The sequence below is a fragment of the Hemicordylus capensis genome, chromosome 4, assembly GCF_027244095.1.
Source record: "Hemicordylus capensis ecotype Gifberg chromosome 4, rHemCap1.1.pri, whole genome shotgun sequence".
NCBI lineage: Eukaryota > Metazoa > Chordata > Lepidosauria > Squamata > Cordylidae > Hemicordylus > Hemicordylus capensis.
In genome coordinates, this window is record NC_069660.1 from 282,459,340 (window position 1) to 282,476,506 (window position 17,167).

The 17,167-nt window shown below is 42.5% G+C and overlaps 1 protein-coding gene across 3 annotated transcripts; it reads left to right on the forward strand.

The window, feature by feature from the left end:
- Positions 1-1,738: 1,738 nt before the first annotated feature.
- On the forward strand, positions 1,739-13,613 carry PDP1 (pyruvate dehydrogenase phosphatase catalytic subunit 1). 3 transcript variants are annotated; one of them, XM_053248827.1, is made up of 3 exons: positions 1,739-2,196; positions 4,314-4,348; positions 9,548-13,613. In XM_053248827.1, the coding sequence occupies exons 2-3, from the start codon at positions 4,318-4,320 to the stop codon at positions 11,200-11,202; spliced, it is 1,686 nt and encodes a 561-aa protein (XP_053104802.1). In that variant the 5' UTR covers positions 1,739-2,196; positions 4,314-4,317; the 3' UTR covers positions 11,203-13,613. The 3 variants fall into 3 exon arrangements, with proteins under 3 accessions (XP_053104802.1, XP_053104803.1, XP_053104801.1); XM_053248828.1 differs by lacking the exon at positions 4,314-4,348 and having other exon boundaries at positions 1,742-2,196; XM_053248826.1 differs by lacking the exon at positions 1,739-2,196 and having other exon boundaries at positions 4,303-4,348.
- Positions 13,614-17,167: the final 3,554 nt, after the last annotated feature.

A 17,167-nucleotide genomic window follows, 5' to 3' on the forward strand; every position in this document is an offset into this window, starting at 1 on the left:
AAAGGATTACATAGTACATTAACTGAAATCAATGTGATGTTATGATCCACGTGTTTGAATTATGACACTTTTATAATCAGGGGAATGGTCTGAAAGTACGTAAGGTTCATCTGCTCCTGGTCACTGTGTAGATGGGAGACAGCCTTGGGAAATGAGCAGGGCATAAAAACAACAGACTCTTCCTATTCTCCCCTGCCCTCTTTGGTCATACTATGATTCTGTGTGAAGACAGGCTTAACATGTTTGTTTAATGAAAAGGAACTGTTTCTAACATTTCTGAAAGGCAGAAATCAAATAATTTTTTCTGGTGCAGAGATGCAGTAATGAAGAAGCTTTAGTTATTGGTATGCATGTATTGATTTTATGATGCAGCTGTTCAAAGGCACATCCGCTAATCAATTTTTTTAAAAAAAGAAACACTAGGTTATATTACGTTGAATTCTGATACAGAATCTAAGACACCCGGAAAGCTACTCATTTAAAATGGTAATACATGGAACTGTATTTGCCCTTATTCATCCCTCCACATCCTTGCTTTCATGCTTCCTCTGTTGTTTTCTCCATTGGCCGCCTTCGGACACAAGGCAGAACCACTGGTCCAAGGGACTCGTGGTTATGCTCCCCGCCCCACTCCCGCCTGAATTCAGACGTCACGGAGAGCTCCTCTGCAGTCTCGCTGACTGCAGATAGAAGGGGGAACTGGCTGCCGGGGCTTCCTTCTTTAGGACAGCCCTGGCAGCCAATAGCAGTTCAAGGATGAGCTTCCTCCCTCAACTCCATTTGCAAAGCAACCAGACTGCGGTGCCAGCATTCGGAGTTAACGCTGGGAACGTGGAACCGGAGGTCCAGGCAGCGGACCTCACTACAAACCAAAGGTACAAAGCAGTCCGGGGAAGAAAACAGCAGGTCCATTTTTTGACAGAACTGCAGTTGCCCACATTTGGACATAATTTTGGAAACCAAAGGCCACTTGACCTCTCATGCTACATGTCAATGCTGTGGCCATTGTTTATTTTAGATTGTAACCTTTAACAGGGACCTGTCCACTTTTGGCAATGTAACACTGAATATTAACTTGAGTGATCTCTTACTGAAACCAAGTACTGAAACCTATTCCAAGTAAATGAATTTTAGGATACAGAAGAAGCAAGCATTCACTTTGTTGCACTTTAGAAGCAAGGAGTGGACACATTGTCGGGAGTGGAAACATTGTCCCCCTCAGCAGGAAGGCCCTCTGTATGTGCACAGAGGCACTGTGCCTTTATATTTCTTTGGGTAACTACTCAGCATAATGGCAATGGGAGGCTGTTTCTCAGCGTTTGCCTCTTGAAACTTAGGAGGGCAGCAGGCTCACAATCAGAGCTTGCCGGAAGTCAGAATCCTGTCTCAGGCACAGCAAACCACTGCCATATACGGGGTGAATTTGGGGTGATCATTCTGCCAATGTCGGATTTTCCAGTGAAATGAATTAGAAGCGTAGTAGTCTCTTTTGCCCCAGGCCCCCTAGTGCAGAAGCGTCAGTTTTGGTGTCCTTCCTTGTATGGATTTGAGTAAGACTTCCTGTACATCTGGCCGTTTCTTAGTTCTGTGGCTGGTCTGCTTCCTCCCGCCCTTCAGCGCTTGGAAGAAACACCCCCTGCGGCAACCACTGACTTAAAATTCCTCCACCATCACGGAGGAAGCAAAGAGGCATCGGTAGATCCTTCCGCCAGTGAGTTAGAAGACGTAAAGAAGAAGAGGGGGATGTCAAGGCGCTGGAGCGGGCGGGCGGTGCGTGAACCGAAGAAAGCGGGAGCGTCACGTGACCTTCCCTTCCTTTCCAGCCAATAGGCGCCCTCGCCCTGCCTTCCCCGAGGCTTTATAATCCGTGGCGCGTCACAAAAAATGCCCACGACGGAAGGAAGCCGTCACGCCGTTGGTTGGAGCGTTCCCGTCGTGCGACGCTCTTGTGAAGGATCGCGTCAGGCGCGCGCACACACGCTGCGAACGGCGACGGCTCCTCGGGGCGCGGTGGAGGGTGGGGCGGGACGAGGGGGCGGCGGCGGCGGTGGCGGTGGCGGTTGGTGCTGAGTTGTGTGGCTCTCCTGCGGTGAGGGGAGAGCGGGCGAGCGAGTTTAAGAAGAGCGCGCTGCATCCCCGCTCTCCGGTTTCCCGCTGACCGAGCGGGGTGCCGCCTCCCCGCCTGCAGCTGACCAGGTCAGTGTCTGAAGAGGGAAGCCGGGCGTGGGGTGGGGAGGGTGGCGGTGGGCGTGAGAGGAAAATGGGGAGCCGAGCGAGGTGACAGCTCTTTCCCTTCGGGCCTGAGGCTGCCGCTGGCGGCCGAGTGGGTGGTGGTGCTGCTGCTGCTCTTGTTCTTGTGGCAGCTGCTGCCTCCCTCCTTTCCTCGGATGATGAGTCTTCTCAGTCAGGGCTGGCCTCTAGCTCTCTCGTGGCATCTGACACAGGAAGAGTAGAAGGGTCCCTGCCCGCAAGCGGCTCCTAATCCGAAGTCGGCACGCGGGAGATGATAGGGGAGACGGGAAGGGGTGGGCTGGTCGTGTGGAAGAGGCTCCCACCTTCTCCGCTAAAATCCGTGTACTGGAGGGAAAGGAAGGGGCCCGGCGCGGGGGGGGGGGGCAACCCTTAGAGTCCACCCGGTCACCTCCCATCCCGCTGGTCAGCAGGTACAGTCCAGGCCGCATAAGCAGTAGATGATGTCCAGGGGCTTTTCTGTGTGTCTCGCGGGGCAAAGTAGGAGCTTCTTAGGAGCTTTGTGTCCTCTGACATGATGCCATGAGCTCCTGAAGGGACATCCTCCCTTGCTGTGCTGTCAAGCTAGCTCTTCAGGTCTGTGTGCCCGTAGGGGGAGGGAGAAGAGAACCCAGCCCAGGGAACTTCTATCATCAGCCCTTGAAGAGTCCACCAGTGGCCTGTCTTAACTTCTGGGGCTCCATGGGTTTGGGATTTAAAAAAATTGTAACCAGCCTTGAATGCCTTGGCAGAGAGGTGGTTTCATAAAGGCTGTAAATAAATCATTCGGGGTTCTCTCTTGCCTTGTAGTTTAAGGAATGTGAGGGAGTCTCCATTTCACAGCATTTGCTCAAAGGCTAGTCTCAGATCTGTGGTACCGAACTGGAAGCATTAGCGGTGTCCCTCAGAAAGAGAGATTCTTGGTTCCCCTTCCTCGTGCTGAACGCTTAAAAAAAAAAAAACTTTTAAAAAATCTTCTAGACTGAATAGTTGATGAAGTCTTATAGTTGTTGCCCCTGTATGCCCTTTGAATTGGCAATGTACCAGTGCAGGTCACTGAGATACAAATCTCATAAAGCCCTCGTATGTGTGGGTCAGGTGCACAGCTTGAGTAGTGCGAGTGTCTTAAATAAGCAATGTGCCCTAGGTATCCTGCATATGCATATAAAAACTGAAAAACTGGTCAATTTAAGAAACAAGGGTAGCATTCCTGGGCAGGTCAGCTCATAGAGAGAGGCCAGTGGTGAAATGCTTGGGACCTAGTAGGTCTTGCCTGCTTTCTCTTAGTTATGTGTACTTTTCAAGGATAGTAGGGCTCTTACTGTAGCTTGTGGGAGTCAGTAATGAATATGTTTAATATGGCATGTGTATGTGGTTTTGTGTTTTTATGTATTTAATGGGTTTTTTAATTTTTAAATAGATATTATTTTTATATTTATATTTGTACTTTTGTATTTTCATTATGCATTGTTTTAATTATATTGTAAACCGCTTTGAGATTATTTTTAATGAAAAGCGGTATATAAATTGAATGAATGAATGAATAAATAAAGAGCAACAAAGCAGGAGTCTGTAATGTATGGCTGTTGCTCACTAATATCTCTTAGGTTAGCAGAGCTGGAAAAATCTCAGTACCCAGACTTGTAGACAATATGAAAGTAAAAATGTTACATTGCCCTGTACAGGGCTGGTACCTATAACCTGTTGGTGGCTCCAAACCAAGCTGGTACTTAACACTGAAATATTTTTCCAGTCTTGCTTAAATGGATGAGTGTACATGTGGTTCTGTAGGTCTGGCTGACAGCAAATGAATCTTGCATGAACTGGGTGCTGTATTGTGCATCAAAGGGTAAGGAGAGCAGTGTGTCAGGCCTGCGGTACAATTAGTGCTGCTAAGGGATGGCTATGCTGCAGTTGCTGCTGCTTAATGCTTGTCACTACAAACAAACTGCTTGTCTTTCTGTCTTTTTCTTTTCTGTTCCCCTTCAATGTTGGAGATCTCTTCCTCCTTCTTTAATAAACTCTCTGCCTTGCTTTTCCTGGGCTACTGCTTTGTGGATGTTGGCGGCTTCTTGTTGTGACAGGAGAATGTGTGTGTGTCCTGGGCCCAGGCGGATTGGTATGTATCTCTTGTGCTCCTATTTTCTGAATAATAGGAATTGGCGGGTATAGGGAGTGGGATAATGCGGGTATGTATCAAACAAAATGTTACTGTAAGTAATGAGACGTGATGGTGGAGGTGCTGCTTTAAACACACTTATTGTGTTGCCTCCCAGTCTTACTGATACGTTCACGTTGCTTATGAATAGACTTGGGTGGGATTTGAAACTGACCCAGGGTTGGCTTCAAATCTGAAGCAGGGTAAAAAGATGAGCATAGGTTTTTTCATTCTCTAGATCTGTAATGCATCAGTTTTATTGAGGAGGATATTGACTTGGATGAACATGCTAATGACTTGCATATTTGGATTCTAAGCCAAATATGTTTAGCTATTGGTATTATACAATTTGCAGTAGCTAAATTTTTATCCCCAAATTATCACAATACTAATCTTAAGAATTGTGCATGTTAAATTCTCTTTAACTAGTTTTTAGAAACTTCTTCTAGGAGGTTGACAAGCTAAAACAAGGGAAACTTAACTATTGCTTAACCTATCCAGGCCATAAATGTGCCTTTTTTAAATGTTGAGGATGTTTACCTGTTTTCTTTCCTGAGACGTAAGTGTTTCATTGGAAACAATGTATGATAATGCAAATGTTTTCTGCTGTGAATGAATGTTCAGACTATTTAAGCTGCTGATGCTCATGCACGCCCTCTTAGAGTGCCTTCAACAGGGACTTCTGGATTTTGCATGGCCTTAGTAGCATCCTTGCCACTGACCCTGCTAACCTCTTAAGAGGGAGTGGTGAGATTTTGTCTCTCACATAATTCTGAGCTTTGGAGATACTGGAGTGGGGGGCTCATCTGCGGCACACTTAGCTTCACTGAGGGCAGGGAGGAACCATGATGTGAATTTGTGGACCTCATGGGGTGCATTGATCCATAGAGTGACCAAGAGTCGGACATGACTGAATGGATAAGAAGAAGAAGGTTTCAGACCTCAGGCTTCTGTGGGCAGTGGGAAGCTTTCCCACAGGGCAACCCCTGGGAGGCAAGACAAGGTAGTGTCGGAGTAGCTAGGGAAGTGAAGGGAATTGGTCCAGGCAGCTTTTAGCCAGGCTGACTTTCTCATTTCTTCCTGCCACTGTTCTCTGGCTATTAAGGTGGAAATGCATTCCTTACCCCTGATGGGCAGTGGCAGGGAGGGTATAATTTGAATTCTTATGTAAAGAGGCAAATTCTTTCCTCCTCCAGCTGTGTAATGGTCAGCAATAATATGCAGCACTGACTGTGCAAAGCCAGTGTTGGACATAAGCTACTGACTGCTGAGCGAAAGATTAAAATGGGAATAGCAGACTCCATTTGGCTAGATTTTTGTTTGGAGACTTGATATGCACTTGCTAGCTGGACTGTGTTAGCATCAGAGCAAAACTAACAGCTGGATTTGAGAAGCCTTGGAAAGCAGCAGATTGTTAGGAGTATGTTTGGCACTTACCTTGTATTGCATTGTCTTGTGTGTAGAGAGGGAAACAGCAGATATTTTACATCTGTGGTAATAGAGGTGATTAGATAATGTCTTTATTGTTATCTGTGAAACTTGATGAGAAGAGGCAGTTAAACCGAAATAGTGAGAGAGGGATGTATAGCCAAGGACTTTGGGAAATATTGCAGAATATGAAGCCAAATAAGCAAGAACTAAAGCTGATCAAGAAGGGAGACAGCCCAATAGATCTTGTTGCCTGCCAAAGAAAATCCAAATTGTATCCCATATCCTTGTAAAATATAATAAATTAGATAAATTTGCTGCCATTTAGTGGTACCCCAAATTGTATCTGATCTCTCAGAAAATACAACCAAATCGGGCTGAACAAAGAAAATATAGTAAGAGGAGGAGAGTGGAACTGGATAAAGGCCATGGGCAAAAGGCCACAGTCTTTGGCTGGCCTTGGTCATCTGCCCCTTCTGACTCCAGTTGGCTGTGGCAAATGGTCCGAGGCAGCCCCTATCTTCCTTTTTCCATGGGAAAGAGAGAAGCATAGCTTGCTCATTTTGCCAGTGCTCATCTGAAGCACTTTTGGCATCTTAACCAAACGGGCCAAGTAAGTGCCTTCTCCACCTCCCATGCAAGAGTGTCATGGAACTTGCTTGGCCAAGACACTTCAAGTACCACACTCAAGCAGTGAATGCTCCCCTTGCACCACCCGTTCTGGCTCCCCAGCTGACTTAGTCCTATGTTGGTTTGACAGCACAGTGGCCAAAGCCACTCCAGAGCAGGAAAGGGTGCTGGGAGTTTGCTGGTTCAGCCCTATAATGCCTCAACAATGCAGTATCCAAGCCATCTGCAGATTTCCTCTCAACTTTAGAGCTAGGAAGAGTTAGGATTGCTGTTAACTCTGAGATGATCCCCACCTACCTCTGCAGCTCCAAGTTGGGAGGAAGGTTGTGAACATGACAAAGGGGTAAGCAAAAAATGTGGAATTCTGGCTATTGCTGTGTAATAAAAATTGTGCTTTCCTGAGCTCAATCTTTGCTCCTTACTACTTATGTAATATTCACCTAACATGAGTATTATAAAATATTATTCATATGCTGTGAAATACTGCTAAGCGTGTGGCTGTGTAAGTAGGTGAAACTGAGTGTGCAAAATGGTAGCTGCCAATACTGCCATAAATATTCCTGTGTTCTGGCTGGAGATGTTGCCTAGGAGAAACAGCACTTCTTGCAACTCATAGCCATAATTATTGAGCTAGTCAGTTGGGAATAAATGTTTGAAGACTTGAATAAAGTTTTATGGCTCCTAAATGTCCCTTGTAGATCACATCCTGTCATTAACAGTTTGTAAAGGTAAAACTTTGAAGTCACAATTTGAGCTAGAGGGCTACTCAACTTCATCCTTCCTGCAGATGTTGGCCTATAGCTCCCAACATCCCTGACTATTGGCCACTGTGGCTGGGGGTGCTGGGAGCTATGGTCAAAAACCAGCTGGATAATCAAAACTGAGTAGCCCTGATGATACAGTATGAAAGGAATTGAAGGCTGTATATATGCACACTTTCTTGGAAGTAAATATGATAAAATTCAGTGAGACTTCATCCTGAATAGCAGAATTCAGCTGTGCATGTCTTGCCTTTAAAAAGTTTCCTAGAAGATTTGCAAATTTAAGGTATCTTAATATAAAATAATTGAATTGTGTTCAGCTGGGCAAATTAAATCCTTTTCACTGCCAATCTAAAAATGGAGTCAGTCTCCACACAGACAGCTGTCCTAATCTATGACTCTGTTATCTGTATCTTAACCTTTAGTTGACTTTCACACTCCTAGTTTAAAGTTCTGGTTAAGACAGCTGTAAATATAGATGACTTTGCTTGCATTTCTCTAGATGTGTGTATGAGGAATGAGCTATAGAGAAAGTTGGCTTTAGATTATTCTCCTAAATTTTTTTTTAAATGTGTTGCTGGTCGTTAATTGCTGTCAGCAAATGTGTTCTTGATCAGTGGTTCATCAGTATGAATATGACGGATATTTATATACTGCTTTTCAACCAAAGTTCCCAAAGTAGTTTACATAGATATAAAGTGGCTCCCTGTCCCCAAAGGGCTCACAATCTGAAAAGGAAACATAAGATAGACACCAGCAACGGCCACTGGAGGGATGCTGTGGTGAGATTGGATAGGGCCAGTTACTCTCCCCCTGTTCAGTAAAGAGAATCACCACTTTTAAAAGGTGCCTCTTTGCTCAGATAGCAGGGGGTTAGCAGAATTGGTGTAAAAGTCATTAGTAAAGTGTGCCGTCCAGTTGGTATTGACTATGAGTCTCATAGTGACCATAGAGCCCTGTGCTTGTCTTTGGTAGAATACAGGAGGGCTTTACCATTGCCTCCTCCCATGCAGTATGAGATGTTGCTTTTCAGTATCTTCCTATATCACTGCTGCCCGATATAGGTGTTTCCCATAGTCTGGAAAACATACCAGCAGGGATTAGAACCGGCAACTTCTGGCTTGCTAGTCAAGTCATTTCCTGCTGCGCCACCATTTTCTCACTAATTCTTACACTTCACTATTTCTCTTTTTCTAGTACTTTTAGTAGCTGTTTGTAAGAATGTGGGATAGTTTTTCAAAATACAATATTCTGCTTCTAGAAACAACCCATTACATGAACTAAATTCAGATTTTCATTTCCTGAGATTGGCCCCCAAATAACTTTGTTTTTGCTTAAATTTCAGAAGTAATCTTTTCACAATTACCTACGACTTTTGGCAGTTTAGTGCTGGGCTTTGTTTGAAATGCTCATGTACTTGGTGCATCAGAATGAAACCCACAAGCCAAGCATGTCAGTTGAGCTTTCACTGGTGTCTGCCTGTTTGGCAGATGGTACCATATGGTGAATCATTGTAGGTTTTGGGATCTGTACATGGCAGGTAGAAAGGATAACAAGCAGAAATAGTGAGAAGGCAGATATGCTAGTGAGTTCAAGTGCAGGCAGAGTAATTGAGCAGATTGATGGAGTGGGGCAGGCAGGCAAAGTGAGTGGACAGGCCAATCAAGCAGATAGGCAGAGGGAGCAAATGGTTAGGGAGGGAGACTGGGAAGTGCAGACAAGCAGAGAGATGGAATAGGCAGGCTGTGTGAGTAGAGACAGTGAGAGGGCAAGCAGGCAGAGTTGGCCTGTAGGTTTGCAAGAGGAGCACTTTGGTCTGCAGCGCAAATGTAAGTGGACAGGAGTGAGCAGCAATGTTCCCTCTAAGGCATGTGCATGTGCGCACGCTCACAAGTTTTTGGATGTCCACTTAGTTCATTTTAGAGCCCGCTCAGGTTGAATCAGGACGGCCCCATTCTGAATGCAGATGCGCACACACTGCCTTGATACTGCTGCCCAGAACAAAACTCATTCTGCACAAAGATGAAAGAAATTAGAGGAACCACTGGTGAGCCTGCAGAGACAGCACTCAGAGGGCAGGCAGCAAGTGTAGGCAAGCAGTGAGCTGAGAGTAAAGAAAGACTTATTGAAATTGACATGATGTACAACTCTTGTTTTTCTTGTCATTTGCAGTTGAAATATTGTGTAAATTAAAGTGTCGTCTGGATGAAGGTAGTTTGTTTATTAGTACATTTGTACACTGCCCTATACCAAAATGTCTCTGGGCTGTTAAAGTAGTTATAAATGTTTAGTTTTTAAATCTATGCTAACCCCAGTTATCACTTGTTCTTCCCCCCGCCAGCAATTCCAGTCAGGAGCCCCAGGTTGCCTTTGTTTTCGGATGCCATGCCAGCACCAACTCAACTATTGCTCCCATTGATTCGCAACTGTGAGATTGGCAGGATATACAATACTGCATGTTACTGTCACCACAAGCATCTGTGCTGTTTTTCACCTCACTTAACTCACAATCACTTGAGATATGTCCCGCAGAAGAAGCTTGCAACACTCTGTAGACCAAAGGAGAACTTGACTCAGTTAATTCATGCAAGGAACTATGTCTCCACACCACAGAGATTTTACCTCACACCTCCACAGGTCAACAGCATTCTGAAGGCAAATGAATACAGTTTCAAAGTTCCAGAGTTTGATGGCAAAAACTTAAGTTCTGTCCTTGGCTTTGATAGCAACCAACTTCCAGCCAATGCCCCCATAGAAGACCGGAGAAGTGCAGCCACATGCTTACAAACACGAGGGATGCTCCTTGGTGTGTTTGATGGCCATGCAGGCTGTGCATGTGCGCAAGCTGTCAGTGAAAGATTGTTTTATTACATAGCAGTTTCTCTGTTACCCCATGAGACTTTACTTGAAATAGAAAATGCTGTAGAGAGTGGCAGGGCCCTATTGCCCATCTTACAATGGCACAAGCACCCCAATGACTATTTCAGTAAAGAAGCCTCCAAACTGTACTTTAACAGCTTACGGACTTACTGGCAAGAACTCATAGATCTCAATACTGGAGAGACAACTGATGTAAAAGAGGCTCTAATCAGTGCCTTTAAGAGACTTGACAATGACATTTCTTTGGAAGCACAAGTAGGAGACCCAAATTCTTTTCTCAATTATCTGGTACTGCGTGTAGCCTTTTCTGGTGCAACTGCCTGTGTTGCTCATGTAGATGGAGTTGATTTGCATGTTGCCAACACGGGTGACAGCAGGGCCATGCTTGGGGTCCAGGAAGAAGATGGATCTTGGTCTGCTGTTGCATTGTCATATGATCATAATGCACAGAATGAAAGTGAGGTTGAACGAGTCAAAATGGAGCATCCAAAGTCTGAAGAAAAAAGCGCCGTGAAACAAGATCGACTGCTAGGCTTACTGATGCCTTTCAGAGCATTTGGAGATGTCAAATTTAAATGGAGCATTGATCTTCAGAAGAGAGTGATAGAGACAGGGCCAGATCAGCTCAATGACAATGAGTATACAAAATTCATCCCACCAAACTATCATACTCCTCCATACCTCACAGCTGAGCCAGAGGTAATACATCACAAATTAAGGCCTCAGGACAAATTTCTGATCCTGGCTACAGATGGCTTGTGGGAAACCATGCACAGGCAAGATGTGGTTAGAATTGTAGGTGAGTACCTAACAGGTGTTCATCATCAACAGCCAATAGCTGTTGGAGGTTATAAGGTAACTCTGGGACAGATGCATGGTCTCTTAACAGAAAGAAGAGCCCGGGTCTCCTCAGCCTTTGAAGATCAAAATGCAGCAACTCACTTAATACGTCATGCTGTGGGAAATAATGAATTTGGCACTGTTGATCACGAACGGCTGTCCAAGATGCTCAGTCTTCCAGAAGAGTTGGCTCGGATGTACAGGGATGATATCACAATTATTGTGGTGCAGTTCAATTCCCATGTTATAGGTGCATGTCAAAATGAGGAGTTCTAAATTATAAACTGAAGTGGAGAACCAAAGTTTTCACAGAACAAAATGGCCAATACTGTGAGCAGTATAGTAATACTTATTCAGTTAATGTCTGGTCATTGAAAATATAGTTGGAGCAGGTATGCTGTTCATCTATCTCTAGATAGATATAAAGAATAGTGGTCAAAGTGTTACTGAACTAATTTAAACTATCAAGAGAACAAAAAAAAAACTCGGGGCAACTTTGCACTAATCAATCTTGTTTGAACATGGCTTATACTTTAGGGTTACTTGATAGAAGTAAAGGCTTCATATGCATCAGTGCAATGTCCTATAGGACAAAATCTTATGTGTATGTTGCATGTAAATAACTGTACAGATAGGTATCTCAATAGCTATAAAGAAATTAGATGTTAATAACTTGGTTGTAAATCTGAATTTGAATAGGGCTGATGACTTTTATATCTACACAGTAGTTGTGGTGTATTCCCCTCAGGAAAGGAAGGGAGCTTTTTAACAAGTTGGTAAATGTCTTGATAGAATATCTAGTTATCCTCCCTTGGTTGGGCAATGATATCTGAATTTGAAACATTTGCCTTGAAATACATGCCTAGAATACCAATGTTAAAAGTGTAAGTCTTTAAGCCATAAAAATCTGAAGCCTGCCCAAAAGTATTAGAAATGGAATAACATTTTGCATCAAATAAGACTCCTTATAATAAGAAAATGTTATCTTGCACATTTCAGAGGGCAGTAAATGATTGTAAGATCAGTTAACTGGAGGGAAGTCTAAGGTTTTTTGACATATATTATGAAGCTGAATTGTATCTCTTCTGAAACTTGACCTAGTCTTCAACTATCTCACAAAACATTACACTCTCAGCAAGCAACAGTTGTGACTTGTACCAAACCTATTTCCAGTTGTAAGTCTCTGGTCTTGTGTTGAACCTAAGCAGTCAGTAGTGATTTTGTAAAGTAATGTGGTCATGTATTTTGTAACTTGAATTAAATTTGGTCTTGTGTTATGGATGTTTTGAGCATCACATAGTGAAAACATATTCATATAATGTTGTTCCCATGGAGACCATGGGGGGAAAATAGTGTAATATCTGTAAATATGTAAAGTAATTGAGAAAAGGCTGTATGTTTGTTCATCCTACTTGCACTGCAGCAGCAACTGTATTTCCTTGTTTCAAAATTCTACTATTACTGTGTACATTTGCTTACATTCAAAATTTCCTAAAACTGCATGTCTCATCTTGGGGTCTCTGATCCTTACCATATACAATGCACTTCTGGAATTGTTGAGCAAATGACAACAGCTTTCTCAGCAACTACAATTTTAAATTGTCTTGTATATAGGTAAGATTTTTCTAAATGTAAAGCAAAATCAGTTGCCTTTTCTTAAATCAGCTGGCATTTATTTATGAACAATATTAGTGTTGCCATGATTTGAGATTCTGCATTTTTCTCCATTCTTTGGCTAGTGATGAAGCACTTGTGGATTAACATTAAAAAGCTTTCTGTGCTTCTCTCATTCTTACAAGTGTTCCAGTGGACCCCTGCGTCACATAAGTAACAATTTTCAACTGCTACATACTTGAAGAGTACCCATTTTCTTGGTAATATCAATGTCTTTTTAAAAAACAAAATTTAAGAGCTGGGGAATACTTACAAAATACCCTTGGTACAGAACACTATGTGGTTATAGCACTTATATCTTAGCCCTAATGTTCCCTTCATTTTTTTGTACTTTGAGAGTTGTACTTATCTGTAAAGTAACAATGATTTGAAATGCAAGTAACCGAGTAGATAATAGCACCAGCTTTCTGACATAAGTATATAAAGTAAAAATACCCTGTCTATAGACAAAATCTGACTTAGAGTCTAATATTCTTGAAGACCTAGCTGCAGCCTTAACAAAAGTAGTGGTCTGTCCTTTGTGTCCAAGAAACTTAATAAATAAGTTACCCTTTGTTTATATCTTTCCAGGCCCTACTTGAATGTTCATCATAGTGTTAATGTCAGAATTGAGCAGTTTATTCATCATTGCTTTATACATGAAATAGGATTAAATATCATTGTTTAGGTCAAGTTTTTTTAATGTATTCTGTCTACAAAATGGATCTAAACTGTTACATTGTTTAGGCTTCCTTGTGTGTTTTGCTTGTGAAATGTACAGTACATGTAAATGTGTCATTTTGGTTTGGTACCAAGTTTTAACAAAACAAATTGGACAGTGGTCCTGTATGTTCGGCACTTGGGGACTAACTTGATAAGATGAACAGGATTTAAATGAAGACTCCCTAACATGTATGCAATGAACTGAAATGGCATTATGGCTTTCTGATCATCACGTGATTTGATCCAAGAACAAATATCTTTTAGTAGACTTCAATAAAATAATGTCTTGTACAAACATATGTACACTAGAACTCTGTCCTGTAACTTATTGAAATGTTGTCTTGTTCTTCATGTGCAGAAACAAGTCAAGTGTCAGTTTCCCAGTTTATTTGGTAAAATCTTTGTTGGCACTTTCAGTTTTTAGATCAGCTAGATAAAAATGTGCTTCTAAATTATAACCCTGTTCAGACCGTGATGTATATGTAGACAAATTTGTAAGTATATACATGTTTTTGTCTGAATGATTGTACATGTATTAATTCAGTCTAGTTACAGGCCTCCTCAAATACAGGAAAATGTACCATATGTCTGTTGGGAACATACAGATACACCACACCCTGATTGTATATTCTATCTAAATAGTACAGGAGCTGAGCACACTATATCAACGGGGCTTATATTAGTGACAATTGCAAGCAATTGTGCCACTATCTACCTCCTTAACACATGCTCTGATATAACCTAATGACTTAGTTGCCATTGCACCATAATCTTAAAATTAAATGGCTAGCTCTAGCCTCACTTCCATTACAAATGGACTGCAATCTTGTATACTTTCATTATTAGCAACTTTTAAAATACTTAAGTACAGCCCACTGGCTGCATTTTTCTTGGAAAAGTCAGTAGTCCCATTATCTCTTATAGGAAGCTGCATGGGTTGCACTTGAGAATGCAACTGGGACGATTGTAACACTTGCCACCATTCTGTTCCAGATCCTGCGGCTCTAGAGAAACATTCTTAGAGTCCAATGGCTGATGAGGAAATTGCACTAGTGTGAATGCTTTTTAACATTTAGATGAAACTGCTGGGAGAAATCACCAGGAGATTTGGTGCATGGTGTAATCAATATGCTTATGACACCCAAATCTGTTTCTCCATGTCAACATCAGCAGGAGAAGGCATAACCTCCCTAAATGCCTGCCTGGAGGCAGTTATGGGCTGGATGAGGGATAACAGACTGAATCCAAATAAGACCCTTTGTATTCTACCAAAGACAACCACAGGACTCTGTGGTCACCAGGAGTCGACACCAACTCAGCGGCACACTTATTGTGCAGGTTCAGAACTCAGCAGACAATTTTGATCTGCCTGTTCTGGATGGGTTCACACTTCCCCAAAAGAAACAGGTATGCAGTTGGAGTGATTCTGGATCCAAACCCTCCCTGGTGTCTCAGGCTGAGGAAGTGGCCAGTGGTACTTTCTATCAGCTTTGGCTGATATGCAGCTGTGACTGTTTCTTGAACTAAATGACCTTAGAACAGTGCTACATATGCTGATAACCTCCAGACTTGACTACTGCAAATGCACTCTATGTTGGGCTGCCTTTGTATGTAGTCTGGAAACGGCAGTTGGTACAGAATGGCCAAGATGGTCTCTGGAGACAATATTTCAATCTCAAGGAGACAATATTTCTCCTATGTTAAAAGAACTACACTGGCTGCCAATAAGTTTCTGGGCAAAATATAAGGTGCTGGTTGTAACCTATAAAGCTCTAAACATCTAGGCCTAGGTTACTTAAGAGAACATCTTCACTATGAGCCCCATCTCCCATTGAGATTGTCTGGAAAGGTTCATCTGCGATTGTCACCAGCTCATCTGGTGGCTACATGGGGATGGGCATTCTCTGTAGCCACCTGAAACTGGAATGTGTTCCCTGCTGAAATAAGTGTGTCCTTGTCTCTGACAACTTCTAGAAAATCTCCTAAGAGACATTGATTCACCCAAATTTTAAAACTAAATTTGTAGTTTTAAATATTAAGGTTTTAATTCATTGTTGTAAACTTCTCAGAGATGGAAGTTTGGGCAGTTTACAGTAAACAAACTATTGTTGCCCTAAAACTCACCCTGCTAGAGTAGCTCTACAAATTAAGGAATGTGTTGAGGTGATATGGTGGTGTGGGAAGGTAATCTAGCTGTGCTTTTCGAAGAACTGTGACTGCCCCTCCCTTGTAATTGCTTCCTGGATGTGTCCTTCAGTAGGAAAATATATAGTGTCTTGTTTCAGTTCTCATAGCAACTAGTATATGTTAATGTCTGTGTTTTCCCTCCAAGTACAAACTGTATCGATATGTGACCTTCATGAATATTCATTGACTCTCATGCAAGACCTTAAATAACCCTGGTGGTTGTGTAGTTTTTAAAAAGGATGTAACTTCCTTGTTGACTTTCCCTTGGGGTGGGTGGGGGAGAGAGTGTGTGAGATCAGTTATTCATTGGCTAATCTACTGGAATCTAAATGCCAGAAGGCATAAAAATCTGTCCCAGTTCACAAAACCGATTTCTAAATCGTTCCTGCTGTATTTACTACAGATGAGCAGGTAACCATGCTGTAAGACGAACTGATCGTAAGTATGGTGACTCAAAGCAAGCTCCATTGTGTCCTGGTGGATTTTACTCCATAGCAAGTAGTCATTGGATTGCAACTTTGATAAACATTTAAGGTCTATTCTTGAGTTAATTCTTGGCATGGGTGCTAGGAACATAAGACCATACATTGTTTCTTCCTGAAGCAAATAGTGCATACTAAGGAGGCATTGCCTGCTCCCTGACTTCACATTCTTCATTAAAGGACACTTTAAAGATTGTCTTCTACCTGAACTGCTGCCTCATATGTTAGAGCTGCTGTATTCAGCTCTGGGCAAATAGAATCCTATCTATCCCCCATTGAAATTATGCAAAAGTGCCTTCATTTGCTTTGTCGATCTTCCTTGGACAATATATTCAAACTAAAAGAAATTTGGGCGGAAGTAGTTTTTCTTCATACCCTCCACTGTGTACGTCAGATGACATGAAAGCTAAAGTTGTAGCTAGTAAACAATGCTATCTGTTATGACAGCCAGTAATCTAATTAGTGTTTTATGTAAGCCTAACTTTACTAGGGGCTAGTTCTAAGCAATACTAAAAACAGCTTATAGAAGAAATGGCATTCTCCCCCCCCTCCACAGGCTGTGTGTGTCTTATGTAGGAAAGCACCAAATTGGGGGTGGGGGCACTATATGTTTAGAATAAAATAACTATCCCCCAGAAACCAAGTTTCTATCCATAGCTCTATTTTTGTCTTGTACTAAGGGAAGCTAGCTTCCATCCAGTGCCTTAAATATGAAAAACAGGGGGAAACAGTTGCTTATTTTCCCTTTGCTGCTCCCTAAGGGTTCTTGAAATCCCTAGTTCCATGCTCTTCCTGATGTAGTATCTCATTCTTAACTACTATCAACCTACTAGTTTTAAAATAATACTGGCAATCTACAGCAAGACTTGGATTACTCTTAATCACTTTGGTAAAGTCAGTTCTCCTCCCCCTCTCTGCGTTCTTTCCCACTAGATCGGGGTTCCAAGCCTTGGGCCCCTTTAACATTGTTGGACAGCAACTCCCACCAGTCCCAGTGACTTTTTACTGAAATCTAACAACCTCTCATCCAACATGTAGTCTGACAATATCTGTGGACCCATGGTTGGGAATCTTGCACTAAACATGTAGGCCCTTCTCTTTCATCAGGAGACTTCCACTGGACAAACTGACCATTGGCTCCTCACTATGGTCTTAATTTCAACATTCCATCTTCCCTTCACAGTAGTTTTTAATCT

Excerpts from the sequence above, each read along its gene's own strand:
- PDP1 (XM_053248827.1), top strand. The coding sequence starts at position 4,318 with ATGTGTGTGTGTCCTGGGCCCAGGCGGATTG. Across the intron at positions 4,349-9,547 it reads TCCTGGGCCCAGGCGGATTG|CAATTCCAGTCAGGAGCCCC; the intron begins GTATGTATCTCT and ends TCCCCCCGCCAG.